Source organism: Lucilia cuprina, chromosome 5, assembly GCF_022045245.1.
Source record: "Lucilia cuprina isolate Lc7/37 chromosome 5, ASM2204524v1, whole genome shotgun sequence".
Classification (NCBI taxonomy): Eukaryota; Metazoa; Arthropoda; class Insecta; order Diptera; family Calliphoridae; genus Lucilia; species Lucilia cuprina.
Window position 1 is genome coordinate 69,654,328 of NC_060953.1, and position 10,880 is coordinate 69,665,207.

A 10,880-nucleotide genomic window follows, 5' to 3' on the forward strand; every position below is an offset into this window, starting at 1 on the left:
AGAAAGAGTATAAATAAAGTTAAAGAATTTTATGACTGTTGTTTTTGTGTGCTTTTCTTTTCATTATTTTCGATTTACACATATTTTCTGTGACATTTACTTGAAAGCGGTGGAGTTGAAAGAAGAAAAAAATAAATCTTATAAATTATAAATACGCAATAAACTTATAGCAAAACTATACAAAAAGTTAATATCTTGTAAAAGTGAAGTATTATACAATAACTATAAAAACATGTAATATTGCCAACAAAGAAGTGGCAATTATAATTCTAAATAACACAAAAATAGGACTTATGTATTTTGTCCATTATTGAGAGAAAAAGCAAAAAGAATCGAAACTTGCAACATACTATTTTCCGAGTGCATAGTATAAAGTTAAAACTGTCAAAACGATTGCAGAAAATATAAGTTAATTATCATTAGAGTCGTAATTCAGGTCTGAGTTGGGGAACAACTCTCGCGTCATCGCGATTATTTCTTAAACGCGTTCAGGCTTGTGTTTGTTGCCTGGCTTTCGACAGTTTTGCGTCTCGCTCGCACTGGTGTAATGTATTACTTCATGTAACTGTTCAAAGTTACATGTTGTCTACATTAACCTCGTGCTTTCGTTTTACCTCAAGTGAGGTTATGTTTTATTGGTGGAGACCATAGAATACTCAAACGTTTTTAACTGGTGGAGACCATAAAATACTCACGATATAACCTGGTGGAGACCATTTAAACTCAAATATATACTGGTGGAGACCATTAATACTTTTGATGAAATCAAGTCCGGATGCTCCAACTTCCTATATGAAGGTATAGGTCGGTTGGTGGGGTTTTCTCTGGACAAACGTGTGATAACCTGGCAATATGAGTGCTTGATGCACCGCCATCCTAATCAAAACCCAAAAAAAAAATAATTATCATTAATTGGAGATAATTCATAATAATTTTCAATACATCGTTTATGGGAATCTTTTCTTTGTGTAAAATTGTTTCCATATTTTTTTCATACATCTTAATTAAAGAAAAAATATTTATGCAAAATGTGGATAGAGCCTAAAGAAATTCTTTTGCCATCGGCGTTTTGGTAAGTTACTTTCGTTTACAATTGTTTTTTTTCCAATAAGATGATCAGATTTCTTTCTAATCAGAATTCATTGAATTTTGGGTGTTTTTATTTTTAAAGTAGAGTTACCAAGTTGTTTTAAATGAAACAATTTTTTGTATGTATGTTTTAGGTAGAGATTGTATTTTAAAGAATGAAGAACTTTTATAATTTGTGTGGATATTTTGGACAAAAAGAAGTTTATATTTTTTGTTAAGAAAATTTATGCACCATAATAAGAGACCAAAATGTCTACTGCGATCCCCTTCATATAGTGTATTGAAGATACACTATATGAAAGAAATGAAAACAGCATGAATAAAAAGAATAGAGGAATGGTAACTTTCTCTTAAGGAAGAACAGTGAGATGTTTTAAGTATCCCTAAAAACTCAGTCGAAAAAAAAACTATAATTCCCCATATAAAACCTAGTTGGCTGATAGAGCTGTCTTGCAGTTTTCCTAGCTCATACGTTATTTCCAAGTCGTATTACCCTGAGGTGACAGAGGCATACATGCTCGATCTAAGTCCATCGTTCCTATACGGTGTACTACCGTCCCAATTATTGGCAGAAGCCTAGCACATACGTTATTTCCAAGTCATATCACCCTGAGGTGACAGTGGCATACATGCTCGATCTTAGTCCATTGTTCCTATGCGGTATACTACCGTCCCAATTATTGGCAGAGGCTCTAGTATAATATAACACTTCATAAATTAGATAATTTGAAGAACAATTGAATTAGTACGATCGGTGAATACTTTCCAAAAATCATAAAGTCTTTCGGATACAAGCAATCTTCCCTAATTAAAAATATAAAATTTTTAATAAAATAATTTTTTTTACATCAAAAATAAATTATTTGATCATATTGTTAATTAAAATAAATAAATTATAAAATGTAAGCAACTTAAACTTTAAAAAATACCTAAATATTTATATATTTCATTTTATTCAATCTAACTGAATTATCAACAGGCTAGTTGAAAAACGTTCAAATTATTTTGTTTTGCAAAAACGACGTGGTCATGGAGAATCACGAGGCTTGGGATCATTGTTGGTGGGCACATTTGATAGCGTCTTTGATACTAAACCACCTCCTTATCGAATATTACATCAAACTCCGAACTCAGAAGTATCATATGGTAAGTTCATATTAAACTGCTTATTAACTTATTGCATTTTGAAACATTTTAAATTAAATAAAGAAATACAAATAGTTATTTTAAACAAGACACTTGATTTGCTATGAATCATTATTTTAAATTTTCACAAAATAAAAAAATATATGTACTTATGTATGTATATACATATGCAAATCTCCTTTAATAAATCATCTTTAAAATATAAACTATAAAATGTTTTCTTCATATGTATGTAATTTTTACTAAAATAAAACTTTATATTCATTCTCCCTTTCAAATGTTCCAGTTTGATAAGACTCATGTCATTGCATTGATTTTTTTAAATAATTTATGACGTCTGTTATAAAAAATTAGTTTTATACAAAAACAATACTATGGAATTTAAAACAAAGACTTATTTGCACTGTTCTTCTTAATGAACAAAAAAAAAAAAGATTTAAAAAATTTAAAGAGCAAGTGTTTCAAAACTGTATAACAAAACTGTTAAAACAAATTATTTTTTAACACGTAAAAATAGTATTTTTTTAAATTTGAAAACATACTTATCATCAAAAATCTATCTTAGGCTAGTTAGTAGTACAGGCTACGATAGATGCACACGTGGGTACTTTCGATCCCTTTGTGATACCAGTAAAAACAAAAAAAAAACAAAAAAAAAGAAGAAGGCATAGTTGTAGCAAGAGATAATAGTGAAGATGGATTAGAGGTATTAATATTAGTAGTAGCAGATGCTGAAAGGCAGAGATTATGATAGACCGAGAGAAAGAGAGATTGAGGGGGAAAAGTCTTGGAATCGAAAGAGCAACTAATCAGAGCTGCTGGAGTTTGTTTCGTCAAACCAACAGCAATGCCCAATAAAGGCGTTCAGGTTATCTCTTAACTCCTGATAAATTTGGGGTGTACTCCAGAAATTCTAACAGAGAAGATGTACAATTATTTCTCATCTTTACAGTTTCTACAGTAGTCGTTGTAAGTAATCCTGGGCTAAAGGATTTTACAATTTTTACATTTAGTACTTTCTACCAAAAGGTAGATCCATAGAACAGAATTAATTGGCTTGATAACCGCTTCAAAAATCCACTTCACTTATTCGGGTCTTATCCCCCATTTTGCTCCTATAGCCTTCTTGCAAATGTGCATTGCTACGATGTTGGGTTGGGATAGTTTACTATCAAGAGTAACCCCTAGATATTTAGCACAGCCTGAAAGTGGGAGTTCAACTCCATTTAGATGAGGTAGTCTAAAAGAGTCAATCTTATACTTTCTGGTAAATAGTATAAGTTTGGTTTTGCTCGTCGATGATTATTAAAACAAAATCTGAACCTTTTGATATTTACGATCAATATAATGTATGTAATTTAAAGTTTTGATATTAATATTTTTATTTACATTAACAGAAATAGCAATTGGTATAACGGAAGAAGAAATATACAAAGATTGGGAATGGCTGTCACAAAACCTTTTTAGAGTATTAAATGAAATGGAGAGTGAAGATGAGATTACAAATTTTACAATTTGTAAAATAAAATCGTTGTATACACAAAATAATCAAGATGAATCTGGGGATTCAGCAGATTTTAAAGTGATGCAATCGAAATTTCGACAATTTTTCAATATGCCCGAAGAGGAGCAATTAGTAAATTACTACTCATGCACGTAAGTTTTGTTATTCGATTAAATTAATGACAGCTTTATTTAATTATTAAATTGAATGTATTGGGCAATTTATTACAGATATATTAAAAATAAAATACCTCGACAAGGACATCTTTATATTTCACTTAATCATGTTAGTTTTTATTCGTACATGTTGGGTCAGGAGACAAAGATAAGTATACGTTTCACAGAGCTGGAAGAGCTATCTAGACATGCCAATACCATCTATTTAAAAACGAACAATAAAATGCAATATAATTTTACAATATTGTTTGATCATGTAGAGGCATATGAATTTATAGAACAACTAAATAAAATGGCTATACAAAGAATTATACAGGTGGGTGGATATACACAATTGTTACATTAAATATACATGTATTTTTTAGGATCCCGACAGTCCCATCATTAACCATGATAAATCTTTGTTGTTGCGTTTTGGTCGCAAGTCCTCTAAGAAACCGGTTTTGTGTCGTGATTTAACAGCTCGTCAAAAATCGGAAGAATATCGTGTATATTTCCGTTTACCACAATCGGAGATTATAGATGGAACTATTAAGGGTGATTTAAACAAAAGATTAGTTTGTTTTCTTAATTTTAATTTTTAACATTCCAGCTAACTTATGGACACCATATTCAAAACGATATATCGGCGGAAATATTTATTTATCTACCAATTTCTTTTGTTTTACTAGTGACATAAAAGATTTCGTTAGCGTGGTCATTCCTCTGAAAGTTATTAAAAGTGTAGAGAAAAAAGACGATGGTAACCATCGTTATGAAAATCAAATTGTTATTATAACTTCAGAAAATGTTCCATTCGTATTTGCTCAAATTGTCGCTCGAGATGTCCTAATAACAAAAATTACTGATTTACTATCAAAATTTCACGTGTACGTAAATATTTATTAATACATAGTACATAAGATGAAAATAATTCTAATTTAACAAAAAAATAATTATTATTTTTTTTTTTTTTTTCATAAATAAAAAATGTATATTTTTAACTATTCAAACTCAGCTTTAATACATCATTAAAGTAAAATTTTATACTCAACTTTCAGTCCCGTCAGCCGTGAACGTCCAAAATATGATATATCTTGGAGTAAGCAATCGGCCTTAATCAATACCTTCAAAACACGATTTACCCCGGAAATGCAACGTATACAGGATGAAAAACTTTCCCGCTGGGAATCGCATTTTCGCGATTATGGTCGTGGTATATCAATGTTTCGTACTACAGCAGTAATCAATCTTATTGTGGAAGGTATTCCTGAAAAGTTACGACAAGAAATATGGATGATATTTTCTGGTGCTATACATGAAAAAGAAATGCATCCTGGTTTATATGAGGATTTAGTGGAAAAGGCCGCATCTATTAAACAGTCATCAACACACGATGAAATCGAACGAGATTTGCACCGGTCATTGCCGGAGCATCCAGCTTTCCAAAGCGATGAGGGTTTGTTTGCTCTTAAACGCGTGTTACAGGCGTATGCTTTAAGAAATCCACAAGTTGGATACACACAGGCTATGAATATTGTAACTTCAGTATTTTTATTATTTTGTGATGAAGAGAATGCTTTTTGGCTTTTGGCCAGTTTGTGTGAAAATCTTTTACCCGATTATTACAAAGATAAAGTGGTTGGAGCCCAGGTACATACATATAGTTACTATGTTAATCTAATCCATGTGTATTTAATTGTTCGTTTTGTTTAGATTGATCAGGGCGTTTTGAATGAATTAGTTAAACATTATTTACCCGAACTGCATCATCATTTAGATGAATTGGGCACTATTAAAATGATATCTTTATCGTGGTTCCTGACGATTTTTATCAGTGTTATATCATACGAAAGTTCATTGCAAATAATCGATTGTTTCTTTTATGATGGAGCCAAAATAATATTTGTTGTGGCTTTACAAATTTTGGAGTGGAACAAAGATGAATTATTACGTTGTAACGATGATGGTGAGGCCATGTTGGTACTTTCCAAATTCTTAGAAGGCATTTATAATCCTGATTATGATTTGCCAGTTGCTAATGACAAACGCAAACGCACACAATCGGTGCAAACGTTAATCCATGAAGCCTACACGAAATTTGGCGATATATCGCTACAAAGAATAGAGGAACTGCGAAATAAACATCGTCGCTTGACCATGCGAAAATTTGATTTAGACAATGAAGAGACCATAGTTAAGTTCCATTCGGACAATATGTATTTTAGCAACGAGGAGTTACGTTTGCTGTTGGGAATTATTCGTGAGGAGAAGATGGCGTTTCGCAAAGCTCATTTTCAGAAGTTACATGCTCATATTGGAGAATCTCCCATTTTAGTGCCATCTCCTTCACCTACACACCATCGATTCGGGTTTCCCGACAACAACTGTAGTCGCGCAGAGGCTTACAGTGTTGATTTTGATACATTCCGAGTGCTTTTTTATGAACTCACGCCATGGCGCACATGTGTGACAATTGATTTGTCTGAAAAATTATTCCGCGTAAGTAAAAAATTTAATTTTAGAAAAATATTCACATTTAAGTTAATATTTTTCACTGCTATAATTACAGCTTACCGACAAAAAGAGTACTGGCATGTTGGATTTTTCTCAAATCCTAAATGCCTTAGGCTTAGTATGTTCCAGTAAATATACTGAGAAACTTAAACTTTTGTATATTTTGCATTTGCCACCTTTACTGTCAAAAGTTGAAATCGAACAAGTAAGAAATCCAAAAACAAAAACTAAAGATGATGCCGAAGAAGCCATCGAAGCTGAAGATTTTTTTGGTGATGATCCTTCCGAATCAATCGAGGCATTACCATCTCCAACCGACAATAATTTCGATGAAAATGATTACGCCTTAATAACGGCCACACAAAAACTACATTCATTAGCAGGCATAACAAGCAATACTTTTATGGACATATTAAGGACACCAAATTTATCTACGGCTTCAAATGCTTCGTCAATGGCTGTCAATGCTAGAACATCAACATTTTATGTAGATCTATCGGAAGACGAAAATAGCACACCAGGAGGCGGCGGAGCCTCTGCGATCATTAGTGGGGTTTCTCGTTCTCAAAATGGTTCGTCAACCATAGCGCCCCTTAAACAGCAGGGACGTTTTGAATCCATTGATACCTTTTCCGATATTTCCGATTTAGGAGCTGCTAAAGTTACACCCCCCCAATTAAATGTCGAAACGATATCAAACTTTTCACAAATCAGCGATTTGGTAATGAACACAAATGCCAAAAGGGAACGCACTGACTCGAATACAGATACGAAAAGTTTGGGCAGTCTACGCTATCTTCTGGATCAGCCAGATGATGCTAGTTCACCAAATAAAAATATACCGAATATGAAAAAGACTAATTTCCAAATATTATGGAGAAGTTTAATAGAAATTTTGGGAAAACCTGATGCAGACATGAACCAAGCCTGTAAGTCGAAGTTTAGTTTTAAGTACTATGTAATAAATATTTTTAAGTTTAGTATTAATTAAATAATTTTTATGTTTTTATTTCTATGTTATTATTTATTAATTTTATTGCTTTTGATATTTTTTTAGATGAAAATCTCTTGGAATTGGGAAAGGATAATATAAGGAAAGACTCTAGTTTAGAAAGTTTTACGCAGCTGAATTTGGGTGGGAATGAAGAGGCAAGTATATATACATACTATTTAATAAATTGATTTTTAATTATAGTAAGAGAAATGACTGTATTATGTTAAACAATTAAATTGAATATCACTAAAATTTTAAATATCGGAAATATAATCATAAATTTTACAAAATCATTATTTTCACATTACATATTTCCATAAAACGAAAGAACGAAAGCTTCAACAGTTCAATTTATAGTCACGTAAAACTTGTTTGTTTTAAATATCATCACAATAGATTATTAAATTAAATTTTCCATTACAAATTAATTTGTTTATCAATTTTATAATACACAGCCTGATTCGAACGGAAATCCAACTACCCCATGTGAACCTCTAACAACTACAAAACTATTTGTGGACTTAGAAGAAGAATTAAAACAAGCCCGTTGTAATGGTGGTGGAGATGGGACTTTAACATCAAATAATCAGAAATCCAGTAAAAATACAAGTAGCTGCAGCAATAGTTCTTTAGAGTTTGATGATTGGGAAATATCCATCAATCAATTTATTGCCACAGTTTTAGCAGTGACAACTATCGTTAAAGGTTTCTATAACCGTACACCCATTAAAGAAAATATCGAAAAAATGCAAAAGAATAGACGTAAATGTATTTCATCGAATTATTAGCTATTGAACACAAACACATAGTGTATACTAAAAATAGAAATAAATAAATAAATAAATACAGAAAGATTGCTCCTCTGCAGGCTAAATAGATTTTTTGATCATTTGTTTTAAGTAAATAAAATTTAGCTTAAATTTTTTCAAATTGTTTTTCGCTTAACATTTTATAAAATATTAAAAACTATTCTTTGATTTGAAAAATTAAAATTGTTAAATGTATTTTTAATATTCAATGAAATTGTAATTTATTGAAAATACAAAAAAAATATTTGCAATGTTTCTATTTAGATGTTAAAGCAAAAATGGGAAAAAAATTTATTTCTTTTTTTAAAATGAGTAATTACATACAATATTATATTTATTATAACGTAACATAATTCAAAATAAAATATACTATTATTAATAATGCATATAAATCAATAAATGTTGAAATATAAACAAAATCTAAAATCTTTTAAATTGAAACAATCATGTGTGTTCTGTAAATCGAATCGGTTTCAATTTAATAAAATTTAACGTGAATTTACCACAATTTATCAAATTTGTAAACATAAAGAAAATGATTGCAAATCTATAATAAAAACTGTAGCAAAATTTCTAAAAAGACAAAGTAACAGTAATAATTCTGCATTATCTGACAAATATAATGCAAAAGATTATATTTTCGATTCGTAATTTCATAATTCATTTTTAAACTAGAATTATTTAATGGGCATGTGATAGCGAGCATAGAGTGTTTACTTTTTTTAAGTAAAAATTCAAATTTTAATAATTTATTTTAACATTTTATATTTATTTTTAAACATTATTATTGCACTCATTAAAAGCATTTATTGGACAAGTATTTTCAAACTCAATATTACACAAATAAACATCAATAGTTGTTACATTATATACTTTATATAGATAACAAATACATATATTTTTTATATTTATACATAAATATATCCACAAACATACATACAAACAAGTACAATAATATAATATGTAGATTCATATGCAGTATATAGATTAGATTACAGACATGTTTTTTACTGAGTGAATCAGTTCTATTTGGTTTATTTATTAGACGGGATATTTTGCTGTTACTTAGTTTCCTATTAGCTTATTTTATACATAATCTCTATATCAAATATGGGAATGTAGGTTTATAATGTTAATTTAAGGTACAAATTTCTTGTGTTAGAAAACAATATTGTAGCATATTGTACTTTCGTGTAAGTTAGAACTTGTAAAGAATGCAATTTTTTAAATAAATAAGAAAAATAATAGAAATGATATTACCGATTAAAAAAATTGATTTAGATAAATCAAAACAAGCCATGCCGAATCATATATATATATTTACTTTAGCTTTTGTCAGCTATTACGTTCAATTTCTTTAATCTTTAAAAGCTCTGTTCTTAATAAGAATATTTTTTAAGACCTCGTTTACATATCTGTAGGCAAAATATCAGGTATTAAATATTTACACAAATCTATTTCGTCATTTACAAATACAACTTTCTTTGCTGTATTATCATCAATTAATTGACGAATTAGTGGCCAGACTGTAGAAAACAGCCCCGGAGAGTTGACTATTAAACAAACACCCAAACGTTCTGGGTAATGTTTACTCAATAGCCATATCATATTCTTTACCAATTGCATATCTAAGCAGGAGGTATTGAATTCCGCCAAATCGAAAACAATGCACAGATTGTCGGTGACTTCTTCGAAACATTTCTTACATGCCTCTTCCAAACATTTGACAATGAATTTCGTCAATTCATCAATGTCGCGGTCACTAGAGTTGTGGTTTTTGGCTGGAATATAAATAACAGGCCGACCAATGCAGTCACGATGTCTTAAAACTCGGGCTTTATTACTGTGTTTTTGTAATTCAGTTAAATTTTCCAAATTCTCAACTCCATATTGTTCGCGCCATCTGTTGGTTTTAAGTATAGCCTAAAAAGGAAACGGAAGATAAATGCAATAATCTGTAAAGGATAATAAAGAATATGTACCCACTTGGAAAGCTTCATCAGTTGTTTTAAACGCTCTTAAATAGCGCTTTAATGAATATTCATTATGGTATTGCTTGGGATCGGCATCCACTATAAGTTTCATACGCTCCTTTAAATCTTTCAAATCATTGGGATTAACAGGTGTAGCCTCTTCCTGTGACATATTGATTTGATTAACCTGGTAGATTTGTTAATATACGATTATTTTTTACGTAGTTTCAAATAATATTGTTCTCTTATCTGTATGTTATCGCATAAAAGCAACAAAAAACATATAAAAGATGTTTTATTTAGTAATGAATGTCAAACTTCCTTTTCTGTGGAAAATAATAATTAATAATTGATATTTTCGTTCTATTTTCTTCTTTTCCTTACGTCTTCGTTTTGTTTGACTTTTACTGTATTCTTTGTCATATACACAGTTTTTCGTTAACTAAATAGTGATGCCAAGTTATAGAAGCAAAAATCTAGTACGGCAGCACTATATTTCTTACCCAACAAACACAATTTCACAATATAATATTTTTCTTTAATTCATTGATTATTCTACAGCTAAAAACATACAAAAGTAGTATGAAACTTTCATTAATGTTAATAATTTTGCTATAATGAAAATGTATACATACTTGTTTTTTTTTATGTGAACATTTTCCATAGTTCAATTCACTTGTTTTAATAGTTTAA

General features: G+C 30.1%; 2 protein-coding genes across 5 annotated transcripts; one reads left to right on the plus strand and one right to left on the minus strand.

The window, feature by feature from the left end:
• The first annotated feature begins 60 nt into the window (after window positions 1-60).
• On the plus strand, window positions 61-8,615 carry LOC111684620 (TBC1 domain family member 8B). Of its 3 annotated transcripts, none has more exons than XM_046952213.1 (11): window positions 61-186; window positions 2,069-2,235; window positions 3,633-3,891; window positions 3,970-4,231; window positions 4,281-4,452; window positions 4,508-4,784; window positions 4,956-5,547; window positions 5,611-6,396; window positions 6,467-7,340; window positions 7,469-7,560; window positions 7,861-8,614. In XM_046952213.1, exons 3-11 carry the CDS (start codon window positions 3,716-3,718, stop codon window positions 8,191-8,193), a joined length of 3,564 nt encoding a protein of 1,187 aa, XP_046808169.1. In that variant the 5' UTR covers window positions 61-186; window positions 2,069-2,235; window positions 3,633-3,715; the 3' UTR covers window positions 8,194-8,614. The 3 variants fall into 3 exon arrangements, with proteins under 3 accessions (XP_046808169.1, XP_046808168.1, XP_023302598.1); XM_046952212.1 differs by having other exon boundaries at window positions 67-203; XM_023446830.2 differs by lacking the exon at window positions 61-186 and adding an exon at window positions 834-1,072 and having other exon boundaries at window positions 7,861-8,615.
• Window positions 8,616-8,966: 351 nt separating this feature from the next.
• On the minus strand, window positions 8,967-10,725 carry LOC111684615 (CRAL-TRIO domain-containing protein C3H8.02). 2 transcript variants are annotated; one of them, XM_046952216.1, is made up of 3 exons: window positions 10,572-10,725; window positions 10,201-10,513; window positions 8,967-10,137 (listed from the first exon to the last, which is right to left on the minus strand). In XM_046952216.1, exons 2-3 carry the CDS (start codon window positions 10,357-10,359, stop codon window positions 9,622-9,624), a joined length of 675 nt encoding a protein of 224 aa, XP_046808172.1. In that variant the 5' UTR covers window positions 10,360-10,513; window positions 10,572-10,725; the 3' UTR covers window positions 8,967-9,621. The 2 variants fall into 2 exon arrangements, with proteins under 2 accessions (XP_046808172.1, XP_023302594.1); XM_023446826.2 differs by lacking the exon at window positions 10,572-10,725 and having other exon boundaries at window positions 10,201-10,565.
• Window positions 10,726-10,880: the final 155 nt, after the last annotated feature.

Excerpts from the sequence above, each read along its gene's own strand:
- LOC111684615 (XM_046952216.1), bottom strand. The coding sequence starts at position 10,359 with ATGTCACAGGAAGAGGCTACACCTGTTAATCCCAATGATTTGAAAGAT. Across the intron at positions 10,138-10,200 it reads CAACTGATGAAGCTTTCCAA|GCTATACTTAAAACCAACAG; the intron begins GTGGGTACATAT and ends TTTCCTTTTTAG.
- LOC111684620 (XM_023446830.2), top strand. The coding sequence starts at position 1,029 with ATGTGGATAGAGCCTAAAGAAATTCTTTTGCCATCGGCGTTTTG. Across the intron at positions 4,232-4,280 it reads CTATACAAAGAATTATACAG|GATCCCGACAGTCCCATCAT; the intron begins GTGGGTGGATAT and ends TGTATTTTTTAG. Across the intron at positions 4,785-4,955 it reads TTACTATCAAAATTTCACGT|TCCCGTCAGCCGTGAACGTC; the intron begins GTACGTAAATAT and ends CTCAACTTTCAG.